Below are 15,624 nucleotides of genomic sequence, written 5' to 3'. Positions count from 1 at the left end.
AGGAAAGGTCTCGAGGCATCTGGTTGCAATCAGTGCTTGGCTTGGTTACAGTTTACAGCGATACAGTGGTTGCAAGGTAGGACATATAGAATAGAGATACAATAGAAAATATGATGTTGGAACAGACAGCTACATTGGTAATGATAGAAGGGAGTCATATAAGGGGTATGGGAATGGGCACAGTGGAAGTAGTTCATTAATTTATAGACAAACACATGGTGCGGCCCAAGTGAGTGTGGATCTTGCGGCTGGGCCAACACATAGTTGATACGAGAACGGGGTGCCAGCACAACAGAATGAGGGAGAATTTCACATTTGGTCTCAAATGCAGCTGCCAGCTCATTAACCAACACAGGCATCATTATTGGTGGCTTTATAAACAAAGCTAAAGATCTCAGAAGAGCAGATGGTCAAGATTTTTTCAGACTCAGCATACATCACCTCCATGATGCTCTCAGGGTTGGCTTGTTGGGAGAGGAGAGGGTTTAAAAGAAGTCAAAGGTCCCTTTTCAGCATGCAGGATTACTGGCATGACTAATAGAAGCGTTACCCTGCCCAAAGACATGGTGCGGCCTGAGTGAGTGTGGCTCTTGCGGCAGAGCCAACACAGAGTTGATACGAGAACGGGGTGCCAGCACATCAGCATGAGGGAGAATTTCGCATTTGGTCTCAAATGTGGTTGCCAGCTCATTAATCAACACAGGCGTCAGCATTGGTGGCTTTAGAAACAAAGCTAAAGATCTCAGAAGAACACGTGGTCAAGATTTATTCAGATTCTGCATACATCACCTCCATGGTGCACTCAGGGTTGGCTTGATGGTAGAGGAGGGGGTTTCAAAGGAGTTATAGGTCCCTTGTTCAGCATGCAGGATTACTTGCATGACTAATAGAGGTGTTACCCCTCCCAGTGGAGGTGGCCATAATATAATGCGCTGCCCACACAGTAGGCTTGGATTTCATTTCACAGGGCAATTATACGGCCAATACAGCCGCCAAAAAAAGTGACCAATTTCCTGAAGAAACTACCAAATTACTCCAAGTTAAAAAGAAAAGGTACCCTTGATGGCAATGGGAAGCAAGCCCTCTGAGAGAACTAATACAACTGAACCCATTAACACACCGCCCATTGTTCAGATAATAGAACTGCAAGGTGAAGTACTCCAAGAGGAAAAAGAGGTATGGTTCAAGAGAGACTGCTCCCTCTCCCCCTTAGATCTAGTGTGGAGACATAACAGCACAGGCAAACCGGTAATGCCCAGGAAATTACTTAATGCATCATTAGAGCAGCTCCATTATCCGGCTTCAGGCGGGACCCTGTGCCCATAATGACGCAGAATCAGCTGCTAAAGTTCTAGCTCGAAGGGGTATTCCAGAGGTGGGGAATTTGTAATGAATTGAGATACGACAACGGGCAACAATTTGCCAATTACCTATTTAACGGGGTTACAGCCCTCATGGGGATACATCACAGAATTTGCTCAGTTTGCTACCCTCAAGCCAACGGATTGGTTGAACTCTTAAATGGATTGATTAAAGAACACCTGGCTAAGTTGTCGGGCGACACATGTGCAAAAATTGGCTATATTGCTTGCCTATTGCTTTATTTGCCTTACGCAATTCACCTGGCGCTTAAGATCACTTGACTCCACCCAAAATTGTCACTGGCAGGAGAATGAATGCACCTCCTATTCCTGCACATACCATTGTGGATGCTAACAGCTCGGCTCAGATATTTGAAGAAGAATTCACTACATACTTGAAGGAACCCACAAAGTCTCTCAAATACATATCTCATTAGGTGCACCCAGATTCAAGCCATCCAACCAACGACACTTCAACAAACAATACAGTACAGGAGAAGAGGCAGACACCAGCGGCCCTGTCCATCTACTTGCGGGCTGAGTCTTCATGCACAACTCTACCAGATCCTCTCTTTGTCAGGGCCACACACAGTTATCTATTCCACACCCACTGCCATTAAAGTAGCTGACCACCACACATGGATCCACCATTCCGGCATTCACAGAGACAACAGCAGGGGCCCCCCTCGAAGGAGAGAGGAGGGGACCCAATTGATGGGGAGTATTGCTCAACTGTAATTGACTTTTTTCTCTGCTATTAGGTTGTACAGCAGACCTGTGGAGGAGGACAATAGGACTTGCAGCAATAATAGCAATGGTACAAGACAGAAATATAACGTATTTTGGTGTAGTATAGCGTTAGTGTGTATTGCTTTAATTTTTATTTGGTTTGTAGTTTTTAGGGGACAAGACAACACTAATAAAAGCAATGATGAACAAAGCAGAAGAAAACAGTGTTTGTTTAATGTAGATCTGTTTCATAATGGCATTGGGGCAGGCAGTACACAACATCAGGTAATGTGTGGGACAATGATATGAGACATGTGAGACGGGAGAGGGAAAATGGCACAAGTTATGTGTGCTCTCTCATCCCACATGTCACAGGGACACCCAAGCTTTTCCTGCTTCAAGATGTCACAATGGGGCAGGGGTGTGCCTCAAGCACCAGTCACTGTGCAAAATGAGGGGTCTTTTGTAGGGTCATTTGGTTGATGAGGAGGAAGAGGTGTACACAGATAATTATATGCAGCTGGGGAGGATGACAAAAAATAAAGCTACCAAACACATCATACTAGACTATATCACAGACATTGCAAGGAGAGGGGAACAGTTTTTCATGATGTACAGCAGTGTGCAGTGTCTAAATGCAACAGGGCATGATATCCCATGGTGCCATACAAGGTCATCGATGATGATTGAAGGACCAGTCTTTCATGATGGGCAAAGGGAGGGGGGAATGGTACAGTGTTGAGCAGAGGGGTTAGTGGGTTTGAGGGGGATGTAATGGCAAAAATGAATGACATCTGTAGGGCAACATGGAATAAATATGTGCATGCGTTAACTTGGATGAATGTGGGACACCAACCAGTACACATCAAGCCTCTTACATGATTTTCCTTTCGTTTCAGATCCACGGGGTCAACACATCTGGTGTCTAATGCTGACTGCACCAAGTTGATGAGCATTCTAGCACTAAAGAGTGAGACAGCAGCAGTCATGGACCACTGATGTGTGTCTGGACCCAGGCGTACACCCAGCTGCCTCCTGACTGGGGGGGCTATGCTCCCTTGTCACATCGCACAGCCCTGCCCTGGTAGTAACTCGAGCAGAATTGATGCCCTTCAGTGACCATACTGTGGTACTCCAGAGAAAGATGAGGTGGGAAAAGAGTACAAGAAGCGCGGGCACTGACATTGAAAAGAAACAGGCACAGCAGCACCTATTGGTCCATCAAACGTCAGAAAATTTGGCTGCAATCCCAGAACAGTTTTGTTTGCATTCACATTGTTTGTGTCTCTCCTACTTCTAGGGGTCCAAGTGGCAGCTAATGCTAAGTGGCTGCAGGTGGCCCGTTATGAGGTGCTGCAATTAGCAAATTTGACTGAAAAAGGAATACATGCATTGAGGGAAGAGCTTCGGCAGTCAGACTGGTGGCACTACAGAATAGATATGTGTTGGATATGATTGCTGCAATGGAGGGGGAGTTTGCCAAAAGATAGAGAGCAGCTGCTATGCAATAATACTAGCCAATAACACGGCTAATGGAACTTTGACAGAGACCATAGAGGAAATGTGTACACTCCATGAGACTGTGACTTAGGAAACAAATACAGTACCATCACACAGCTGGCTTACTTCTCTTTTTGCTTGGATCCCGACATGGTTGGTGAACATTTTCAAAGTAACTGTCCCAGTGCTCCTTCTGGTGCTCCTAACATACTGTGCGGTTCAGCTAATACTAAGGCATTGCAAGAACAAAAGCGAAAGGAGGAGATAAATGATGTTCCTGAATGTTGACTGGACAGGTGATGGGGCACATAGTAAATAATCTGGGTCAACACAGTCTGGAGCAAATGAGCATAATGCAAAAGGGATGGTTACAATGCTGCCTGCAAACATGGACAATTATTGCATCTTTTGGGTGTATGCTCATATGATGGGCAAGAGTGTGTGATAATAGAGTCTTCCCTGGGGGAGTATGAGGAACGAGGAGGAGCATGGATAGGGTAACTAGGCTGTTGGTCCCCAAGGTGGTAAGTAAATACTTGACAAGCAAGATGGTATCATTCGATGGGTCGATCGAAGGGGGGATGTGGTAAATGGGCAAATTCTGCACTGCCAAGTTGGGTGCACCTATCAATTACAAAACTGATGGGGGATGCAGCGGAAAATGGTAGGGGAACTCCTGGAGGTAAGGACATCATTGACCGATGTACCATGTAGCCTATGCACAGGAACAGCAGGAGAAGTCCACGGGTATGAGGGACACAAGGGGGGTAGGGATAAGGGGTAAAGGTAGCATGAAGAATGGGTAGTGCAGCACAATGTGAACCATATAACAGCCATTTTTAGTATAGGCCTCAGGTCTTCTTTCACTGCCTGATGTACTTCTTTCACCAGGTCTTCTTATAACATTCTCTTTATCTTTCAGTTTTTTTAAAAGTCTAACACAGTTGTACTCCTTCACTGTTTATACTTTATTGGCTTCAGTTTATACTCTACTTTCCCCATATTGACATTTCATGTATGGAAACTTGTTCAAGTTTTGTTTGTTAACTTCGTTTTTAGTGTTCATTGGCTTGTGGCAATACTTGTTCCAATTGTCCCCATATTGACATATCATACATAAAGCCTTGAACAGACCTTGCCTTTCAACTTCTTCATTAGTGTTCAGTTGCTTATGACAATATTTACTCCAGTTTTCCCCATAATATAGATGAGACTTGTGTACATTCTGTATTTCAGCTTTCAGTATTTGCTGTGCTTCTCCCAGTCTGTCACCTTGCCAGTAGGAAACACCCGCCTCCTTCAGCACAGTCTGCTCTCGGGTGTCTTTCTCAGTTCTGATTCCCTCTTCGCTTGCTCTGCACCTCTCCTCTCCACTTTCACTGTTTACTTGAAGAGGCACACCATTTATAAATATCCTGCACAGCTGATTTCCATCAAAACAGCTAGTCTGCACATTTAGTTTGATGTTTCTTTTAATCTACGTTAACTTCTTCCACTTCCTAGTCCCAGTAGTTGAGGTTTTATGGGAGCTTGAGTCCATGAGATTATTATGCTTCTTAAAGTTGCATTGCTTTGGATTTCTGTTTAAAGGAAAACCATCAGAAACAGGAGGTGTTAGACATGTGTTATGTATATATGAAGCGTGAATGGTTTCCTTTCTAGGATGTTTGTCAAGAAGGGGATTTAGGGTTTTACAACTAGAAATATTTGCGTAATGACAACATGCATCAACAACTTATTATAGGGTATTCTTCACATGGAAGGGAAGAATACTGTGTCTCTCCTGATGGGGTACAAAAATACTTTATAATGGTTTGGTGGTCAAATGTCATTCTCAGTCTACAACCTGTTGGCTTACTTATAATATCTTTTTTGTAAAGTAGATGCAATTTAATCACAAGTGTTGACGGAGTTACCATATACAGTCCATCCAATTTGATAATACCTCAATTTTTATTATTCAATCAATACATATTTTAACAATACAATTCATGCGCTTAGCAGCATTTTAGATTCTGTAGATTACAATCTGTAGTGTACTTCTTAGCTTTTGTAAAAAACATTGTTTTGCTATGACAAAAAAAAACTCTACAGTTCTAATAACTGTTGCATTTCTTCTTACACCACATTCATTCGCAATTCTTTCATATTTATTCTTCTACCCAACATGTTTCATTCCTCTCTTGCATTCTCTAAAACCATTTTTCTCTGGAAATTCTTCATGGGGACACTACTATTTTTTCCACATCACTTCTTATTCAGTTTAATAGAGCCATAATTAGTTGGTCTCAATGTTCTGTATTTCTTTCATGGACCATCTTCGAATTTGTGACAAGATGCATTCATTCAAAATTATTTATTGCTATTTTGCAATTTTCTCAACTTCTTCTTTATAGTTTTTGCCAGCCGTTGTTCCCTAAAATTACATGTAGGCACGGTTTAGTTTAACCGCTTTTACAAACAACTCTTATGGAAGCCTGTCACAATCTTAATTAGGTTCTCAGGAAGTTACTTCTGTGTTCTCATTTCGTAGGCTTTTCAAGGATTAAAACTACAACACTCACCAACTGTCATCTTTATAAAGCACAGATCATAAGGCTGTATTTTTCACAGTGGTGTCATTCTTAGTTTATGGCACGTCATAGCTCAAATAATTTGGGAGTTATAGCCTGTATTCTGAGAACTCCTCTCATAGTATTCCTGTTAGTAGATGTTCTTTGGGGAACAGGGGAAACACAATATGGGCCAGGCCTCTCATTTTATAAGTTCTCGAGCCTGTGGGTTCAGCAGTATTTTATACAGCACAATGTATATCATTGTATCTAAACTGTTTTTGAACTCACCAGCAGTTGAGGTGGTCATTTACATTCCACCTTAGTTATGTCGCTAGCAATATTGACCCCGCTTTTTACACTGCATGGTTTACTTCAGTCTCTTGCTATCCCCTAAACACAGAGACAAAAAGTATCCCCATGTTTTTTTTTTTCACGTGCTGAAACCTTCCAGTTCTCTCTCCATACCCTTTATTTTTGCTACCCTTTTACCTTAGAAGTGCTAGCTCACTGCTTACTGTTTGTTTCCAGGTGCCAGCTCTCCCTCCTTGGTCGCAGCAGTACGGGTCCTCGTTTGTTCAGGCAGTTTCCTTAGTCACCGTGTTTGAATCGCCTGTGTTTTAGGTGCTTTCTTCTAATCTACGCGCTGACCAAGTTGTGCATGTTTCCATGGACACGGGGTGAAACAATGTGTTTTTTTCATTCTTCTTGCCCATGCCTTGCCTCACTTGTGTAAAAAGGCAGACTACAGTGCTATGCTGTTACATTCATTTTTAAAATGAAATGTTGATTCTATGCATTGTTTGTATCGCAAACAAGAGACTGCCTCTACTGCTACTCTTATTGCATTTTCTGTTTTTCTTTTGCATATTTATTCCTCCGTGCATTCATTCAAGCATGTTATCACGCTTTTTGTTAGAAAGATAAGTTCTATATTTTCTAACAATTTCCTCCCACTCTCACTTGATAAACTATTGTCCACTTCAGTTGCTCAGCTTTGTGTATTTATTGAATAAAGTGGTGCTGTGTGTATTCTGTTTTTAATACAACTTTTATTTTCAGTAATCTTTGTTTTTATTTTTCTCTCGATTTTTCTGTTCTATAATTTACCACATGGGCACCATATGGCATATTCTACCATTCTCGAATTACAATTTGTCAAAGTTTGTTGTTTCCAAGCTCTCTGTAGACCCACGTCTATTTAAACACTTCTACTGGTTTGACTGCAACTATTACAACTAGTCACCACATCTCCCTGACACCCATCTTCACCCCCCTTTATAATACTACCCCGAAGATCAGTATCAGGTCTTGGCTTCTGTCCCCTGACCACTCAGGAGGAGATCTTAGGCTGGGGGTCAGAGATGACTCCACAGGATTAATCACAGTACACCCTGATGCCAAGTCTGTAGCAAAATATTTGGTGAGGGAGGTATTTCCACAGTGGGGAATTTGTGAGGTCCTGAAGTGTGACAATAAGTCTCACTTCTTTAAAGCCTTATTTTCAGAAGTTGATTCGCTCTTGGGAATCAAGCACAGGTTATGTTCAGTTATGTTCAGTGTACCACCCTCAGGTCAACGGTTTAATGGAGCATTTAAACAGACTTCTTAAAGCTCAATCATCTAAAAACGTTAGTGATTTAAGTAAGAACTGGTTTGACTTTTTATCACTTGCCTTGTTTTAATTAAGAACTCAGTGGGGAAGGAACACCATGTCAGTCCTCATGAAATAGTGACAGGGCACTGATTACACATACCATTACCGCCTGCACACACAGTATCAGATGCACACAAGTAAGCCAAGATTCTTTGTGAGGTGTTTAGGGAATACCTTAGGATTTTAACCAAGATTGTCAGACTTGTATCGTCACAGGTTATGTTCTTTCATCCACAGTCAACTGCAGAAAATGTCAAAGAATCTGAAGATCCTCATCAGTTGCAGTGTCCCCCCAGGAACCTGGTTCATATTCATTCCTTCATGCAATTCTGGAACGAGTGGCCTTTCCATGGGCCACACCAAGTGATTATCGCAAATCCAACTGCTGTGAAGGTGGAGGGCAACAAGAGCTGGATTCATATCAGTGACGTGCAAATGGATACCGGTGTCAGGTTTAAGAACTTCCTCCCCCTCCTCCTCACCTGGCTCCTCTGAGATATACTCTATTGGGATGGTCTCGGTCTTCTTTCGTTCCTTTCATGTAGTGGAAGTCTCGTTCTTGGGTGTCCTGATCTTCTTTTCGTGCAGGTAGGGTCTGGCCCCTCCAGAGGCCACCTTGGCAGAGAAGGAACCCTGTCCGCGGGGAACCCCGGGGGGCCAGCCCTAAAATCAGGGAAAAAGCACAAAGGCAGAAAAAACCCTGTATCTTCAGATGGGTTCAAATGGCTGTAATTCTCTTCCTTGAACCGGAAGGCAGTCAGCGTTGGTCGAATTCAGGGGTACGTTTGTTTGTGGCTCTATTACTCCTTAGAGTTCGGACTGGAGTCTGGTGAATTGCTGGAAGTGGAAGCTCCAAAAATGGAAAGATGCCAAATGATAAATCTGACTGGAAAGGTGAAAGTGAAAGTAGAACGGAGAGAAGGAGAGAGAGAGACAGTCAGCACTAGTAGCAAGAACATAACTAGAAGCACTGAGGAAGGCAGACAGGAAGATGCTTACGGAGCGAAAGACTCAGTAAGCGAAAATTAGGTGCCGGGACCGGCTGCAGAATTTAGCAAGGTGCAGTAAAAACAGAGTAACCCGAAGCAGAAAGATAAGGCAAGAAGACAAGAATCCAAGCAAAACGTAGGACCGGAACCGAACTGATAGGAAGACGCGAGGTAAGTATAAAGTAGGAACTAAGTAACAAACAAAAAGGCTGGAATGCCAGGATGCGGTAGAGGATAGAAACGGTAGTGGGCTCGGAAACAGAAGGGAATAGAGAATACGAACGGAAAACGGGGAGGTAGACGTTCCGCTGAAGTAGGAACAGGAAGGCTGAAAAAGGCAAAAGAAGGAAGGAAGCTAGAGAACAACACGGACGAAGATTCCTCACGAACCGCAGCTTTGGTAAACAGATACAACGTGTCGGTTGGTGGGAGGAGTCAGAATAGAAGGACTCGTCCGCCATATTGGGTGAGGACTGAAATGCGCATACGGCAATCAATGCCTATGCCTCCAGCATTTCCAGACCTTCCAATCCGAGTTCCTGACAACCGGTGCCCCTCCACTGGCACAGGAGCAAGAACAGGCTTGACGTTATGTATGCTCTAAGGATTCACAGTTTTTTCCAGTAGAGAAGTGGGGAGCAAATAGAAACCAGAGACTGTTATTGTAAATACCAAGACAAGCTCACATTAGGATGTTTGCTTGTATGATTTTCTAATTATTCTCTGGTAGACAACATGCATGTGACTATTTTAAACCTGCATAGTACTGTAGGATTTGATAAAATGTTGCTTAGGCCACAGAGCAGTATTGATTGGGACCTCATGAGAGACTATGGGTCTCATTACACGGTAGGCGGTAAACCATGGTTCATGCCGGTAATTTACCGGTACCGCCTTGGTGGAAAGGGGAATTACCGCCCCATTCCAAGGTTGGCGGGGCGGTAATTCCCCCTTCCACCATTGCCCTTCCACATTCCCATTTTTGCCCCATAGGGCATAATGGGAATGAGGAAGGCGCTAATTACGGTACCGCAAATTGCGGTACCGTAATTAGCTACCTGGGTCCCTTTGCGGGTTGGCTTTTAACGTCTGCAAAAAGCAGGCGTCAAATTCCCCAACCCGCAAAGGGACCTCGTAGTAAGGTGGTAAGGATTTACCGGTACCGGTAAAATACCGGTACCGGTAAACCCTTACTGCCTACTGTGTAATGAGGCCCTATGTCAATGTAAATTCAGATCCAATAGTTGATGTGCATGGCTTTGCAGCTATGAGGAGGGTGGGGAGAGAGAGATCTTGCTACTTTTTCTCTCTTATCACCCATGATTCTGGTTTTTCTAGACTGGTTATTCCTGATTAGCTAAATTGAGCAGAAGCACTGTGCCTGGTGCACATAGCACTGTGCAGGGCACTAATTCACAGCTTCTGTCCTGCCTTTTGACACAGAGTGTTCAAGCATCGATTGCAAATAGCTATAGGATGTACGCTGTATACAAATAGTCTAGTTGAATCTGGAAGTGTCCATTGTTGTGAATAATCGATGGGAGCAAAGGGTGAAGAGTAGGAGAGCTGGAGGAATGAGGGGACGTTTGGAACAAGGGGTAACACAAATCAACCAAGATTGTGGAAATGTCTGGAATAAGTACTTGAAATATCTGACAACACTCAAGGAGCCGACGAAACCTGTTAAGATCCAGTTATTCACAAGTTTTTTAAGGGCAATGGCACAGTCCCTGTTGGCACAAATGGGAACTGCAGCTGCACCCTTCACATTGCTGATCTGGCTGGAGGTACATCAGCATTTCTTGACGTGTTTTGGTCTTGTAGACAGTTTCTGTATTGGCAATTACATCCAACCTGGTGAGGTGTGTGCAGTCTCACTACACCACCCGTGCATGTTCTTATTGTTCCCCAGAGTCATTTGATACTTGCCAGCCCAACACCTATTACCACATCTGTGCCAATTGTGTCGCATGTGCCCCTTGCATCCCTTGTGCCATCAGACATGGACAATTCAATGACTTTGACTGACCATGAAAAAGCAGAATCTTTTAGATGGACTAAAAGATATAACAATATTTCCTCGGCATCTACCAAGGTTTTGAGTAACATTCCTGAGCAGTACTGACTGTTCAGCCGAACTGATGTTCTTTTGGCCACTAGTGTTCAAGCAATCATGAATATGATGTGGCTTCAGGTCACCCACTGTAAACTGTACTGTTTGGAATTTCTTCTGAGTCAGTGTCCAGTGCAATAAAAGAAGAAATGAGGCTCATAACCATGCAAATCAGGTACATCCTCAACCTCCTGACAGTCATGGAAGGAGTGTTTTCTGAAAAACTGTGCATACACGCTGTACTTTTGTGTCTCCTAATGACTCAGAAAATGGGACCCTTAACCAGACGATTGCTGCAGTACATAACCTAATGGGGGTCATGGAGAAGGAAGCTGGAATTGCAAATGACCCTTGGCTGGACTCTCTTTTCTCTTGGGTGCCTTCCTGGATGAGCATAGCTGTGAATATCCTCATGCCATTTTTTTTTTCTTTTTGCTCATCATCTTTTGTACCTGTCAGATACTCTTATGATGGCGTTCTGCCCAGATACCTAAAGCAGCTGCCATGATGATTTTAACCCTCTCCAAGGCTAGGACCACTGCCATTTCATATCACATGGGTACTCAGACTGAGATAGAAATTGGTCCAGGGTTTGTTGGGATTCCAGATGCTGTCTTATGTCCTCCAACAAATTGGGATGATTGGGTGGAACAGTGGATACATTGCGGAAATGGTCGGGGGACAAGTTGGGTTTGTTCAGCAGAGGAGTATGCTCACAATAGGAATAGCATGAGAGATGTTTATAGGGCTTTGTTTCCCCAAGAACATGGTTTAAAAGACCAAGGAATTGGTTTATTAGTTAATCTATTAAGTAAAGGGGGGAATGTTTGGGTGGTCAATAATGGTCTTAATGGGAAAGAAGTGTTTGCGTTGAGTGTGCCATATTGATGACTTGGGTGATGGTGATGTTGGTGCCATGTTGTGATTTAGCATGTATCCAGTGTAGTTAATGAGGATGGGATAAGTGTTACTATTAGTGTTTCTTTGATTGTTGATAGATTTTAGATGTGCACACGTGTAGCAACATATTGACAAGTCTGCTGATACAAATGATTTTCATATGTGCAAGCTACAAATTTGTGATATTTGTGGATGGAGAATCTTGAACATACATTCACAGGCATACATACAAAGGGTCTTCACAGAAATGTGTTTGGGATAGTTGGGGAACAAAGGGTACATGGCGAATACATGAATCTATTATGAATCTATTAACCGCCGGTCACTCATTGTTTGTGTATGCCACAAAAACCTTGGGTGGCGAGATAACCTCTATGCAACCTGGGAAGTTGGGTTGAAGGCTGGGGGAAGGCTGACTGCATTCGGGCAGCTGCAATAATATTAAATGGTCAGTTGCAGTCAGGCTAGGGTTTTAGGGTGTGGTGCTATTGAGGAGAGTACATTTATTGTTTTTAAGTACATGGGAGTGTGTTATTCAGTGTCCAGAGAAGTCTGGACACCTGGTAGGGTCAGTTTGGGGCCAGCTAATAAACCCGCTGTAAGTTGTGCATAAGAGAAGAGTGGACAAATGGTACATGGGTTTCAATCAGGTTCTCAGGAATGACCGGGATGTGACCAGAGGCCATACGTGCTGAAATGGTAGTCGTTAGAGATTAGCATGAAATTAGGACACCAGCAAGTCTTGGCGTGTAAAATGCTTATCATCAGTTCAAAGAGAAAATATTTGTTTCTCTCCCTCATATTTTTGAAACATCCTTGGTCATGAGGCCACCAACCAGATGGAACCTAATAAAATAGGATTGTTGTGCATGAATATGTAACCATATGATGATGTCATGAGCTACTTCAGAAAGATCCCGAAAAGGGGTGTGCTGTAAATAAGAGATAATGCAAATGTATGTCAAAAGAGGATGGTGGTTAAATTAATGTATCCAATGAGTGTGTGGGAACTGAGGGGATTAGATTTCTTTGTATAGGGTTGACCAATCATGTTTGGGGGATGACTTTGTAATGAAATATGTGGGAGCGTGATAACTGATACAAAATGTATATAATGTAAAACATGTATGTGGTTCAAAGAGAATATGGTTAGTTTGGTCACTAAAAAGTAATTTAGCCACTCACAGCTGTTTGTTTAATAATCTTGCTTTACGGACAAACTTGCACTTGCTTCTTAAGAGGTGGGCCTATTTCTGGGTAAGGAGATTTGAGGTCCACCTCCACACATTTTGTAGTATTTTAAATTGTGTTCCTTTTGTTCAGCGATTTGGCCTTAAGCGCTATATAAATTAAAAATAAACAAGGTAAAAGAAGAAAAATGCTGATGCTTGGAGCATCCCTGAAAATGCTGAAGTGAAGACCAAAAACAAACATACCCCCCTACCTTTGAAATGAAGAAATTTGTGCTTTTCTTTTCTACTTGACCAACATGGGAGATACTATAATTCTTTGCTGAGGATGATTTTTCCATCTTTTGTTTCTCTTTCCTCTCTGGTTCAGGAAATCTTAAATGTGGCAGAGGTTGAACCTACATGGAATACAAAATGGAGTTGTACTTTAGCGACAACACTGTTCGGATTTGTTGTCTGTTATTATAATTTGTTACAGTTACCTGTCAAATATTGGCTACTTGTCGATTTAGTTATTGTACCATCATTGAGTTACATATAAGCCAAAATATTACTTGTCAGCCTGTTAAAGGTTGCACACACATTTAAGCCCAAATCCAAGGTTGATCTCTACATGTGATGGAATGACTTCTGCCATGCAGGAGTCACTCACCTACACAAAGCAAGAGTGATCCCAAGCATACAGAAGAAACAGGCACAGTTAAAAGATATATATCCTTTTGCCTTCTGTGGTAACATGGGCAAAGGGAAAGATATTGGGGCTCATTCTGACCGGTATGGTTACCAGCACTGTTGTTTCTGGACTGGCATATTACTGGTCTGCGGGCGGGTGCACCCGCCCGCAGAGTTTTCACAGAAGCACCGGCACCATTATAAACTGGGCCAGTGCTTCCGTGGTCCCACTCCCATGGAGCCCTGTGGGACTCTTTGCGAATGGAGACTTACAATTTACCTGCGCCTGACTTTCCGGTCCGCCAGGGTTGTAATGCCCCGGTGTTAACGGGAAGTCAGGTGCTGGTAAATCACTATGGGTCTGGCGGCAACTTGCCAGTATCACCGGAACGTTTACCGCTGGACCTGTAATGAGGCAGACTCAGAAGAGGTGTGAATGTGATCCAGTCGCAACTCAAACAGCAAAGTATAATAGTTCAAAGTTAAGGGAGCCAGCAAAGTATAGCAGTCCAAAATAAAGTGAATGGGCCTCATTACAAGTTTGGCGGTAGCCTTGACGTTAAAACTGGCATGCTGCTGCCAAACTTGCTAATTTTTCCAGCGCCCATGAATGGGCAATTACTGGGTCTTTACGGCCCTGCCGGACCTGGTAATTGCCCATTTCCGGGCGCCGGAATGACATGCTCCCCATTCCCATTGAGCCCCATTGGGCCACAATGGGAATGGGGAGGTTGAATGCTCAGCTCGCGTTTGCCGGTATGCTCGCCAGGTCAGACCTGGGGGGCTGGACGGCACCCGCGAGCAGAACTCGCAGTTTGCCGGTGCGGTAACAACGGTACCGTTGTTACCGGACCAGCAAACTTATAATGAGGCCCAATGCCCCATTAAGTATCTATAAAATATATATACTTTAATTTAACACAACATCTTCAATATTTTGTAAGTGGAAAAATACTGCACAAAACCCAACGCCATGGAAAGAACACAGAATAGGCAAACACAGAAAGATGCAGCACTCTGGGTGTGAAACAGGGGGAAAAGGGAACACAAAATGACAATGTTCTAATAAAGGATATTTTCTTGTCTGTAAATGGAGTAAAGGTGACTTAGCCAGCCTCTGGGGTCCAAAGATGGACCAAAGAGTCAATTATCAGTCAATAATATCTTTCCCTGCTCTTTGCGGTTTGACAGTGTCAACCAGGGTCTCTCAGTAGTGTTTGTAAATGTCGACTCAGGTTTGGATGCAGTGGTCACATTGTTCGAGATGGGAAGCAGGTGTTCAGCTGGTGTTGAGCTGGCGTCCAGCTGGGGTTTGCTGCAGTCCAAAGCAATGTTTGAAGAAGGCCACCAGGTCAGCTTTGCAGTCAGTTAGACAGAGAAAATGCTGATGACTGGATGTGCTGTTATAGGTGTCGATCTTGAAGGCGACCAGACTCATTACTGGATTTGCAGTTCATATTGGACAGTTTGATGCAGCGTTTGATGGTCGCACTTCATTGAGGCCACCAGCGTTCGTTCAATTGTCGATGTTAATGGGAAATGAAGACGCTGGCAGTTAGAAACGTGGTTATAACATGGCAGATGCTCTGATGTGTTTCAAGTTGGAGCCAAGGCAATGTTGCGGTGCAGCTGTGAACTGGTGGAAGCAGCGTAAAGATCGTTCGAGTGCCAGAGGCAGCTTTAGAGGATTCTTCTGGATCTACAGGGTTGAACCATCTTGAAACAGCAGTTTGACAGTGAATCCACAAGGATCTAAGCTGTAGTGGCTCTCAGGTGCTGTGAGTGCACTCCGGGGAATCAAGATTTGTCCTTGTTCTGGAGCACCACCACAGTGAAGGCTGGCACACACCTGCTGGGTTCCTTCAGATCATTGAGATACCTGGGTACCAGTGTGGCAGAGAGGCAGGTCCCACTCCCCAATGTCCCATGAGGATGGTTAGGGAGTAGAGACACTCAGGGCC

The 15,624-nt window shown here is 43.6% G+C and overlaps 1 protein-coding gene across 3 annotated transcripts in view; it reads right to left on the bottom strand.

Moving 5' to 3' along the window:
- The window catches only part of MYH16 (myosin heavy chain 16), a 1,358,245-nt gene that overhangs the window by 1,193,715 nt on the left and 148,906 nt on the right, over positions 1-15,624 (bottom strand). For 2 of the 3 annotated variants that reach the window (XM_069654472.1, XM_069654473.1), the window contains exon 2: positions 13,246-13,389. The exons of the other annotated variant lie outside the window; for it this stretch is intronic. In XM_069654472.1, coding sequence (XP_069510573.1) covers positions 13,246-13,389 — 144 coding nt within the window. The remainder of the gene's footprint in view (positions 1-13,245; positions 13,390-15,624) is intronic. 3 annotated transcript variants of the gene reach the window in all.

The sequence above is a fragment of the Ambystoma mexicanum genome, chromosome 3q (genome assembly GCF_040938575.1).
Source record: "Ambystoma mexicanum isolate Mex_15411 chromosome 3q, UKY_AmexF1_1, whole genome shotgun sequence".
NCBI classification, from domain to species: Eukaryota; Metazoa; Chordata; class Amphibia; order Caudata; family Ambystomatidae; genus Ambystoma; species Ambystoma mexicanum.
The sequence above is the reverse complement of the archived record's forward strand: the minus strand, read 5'-3'. Positions and strand labels throughout refer to the sequence as shown.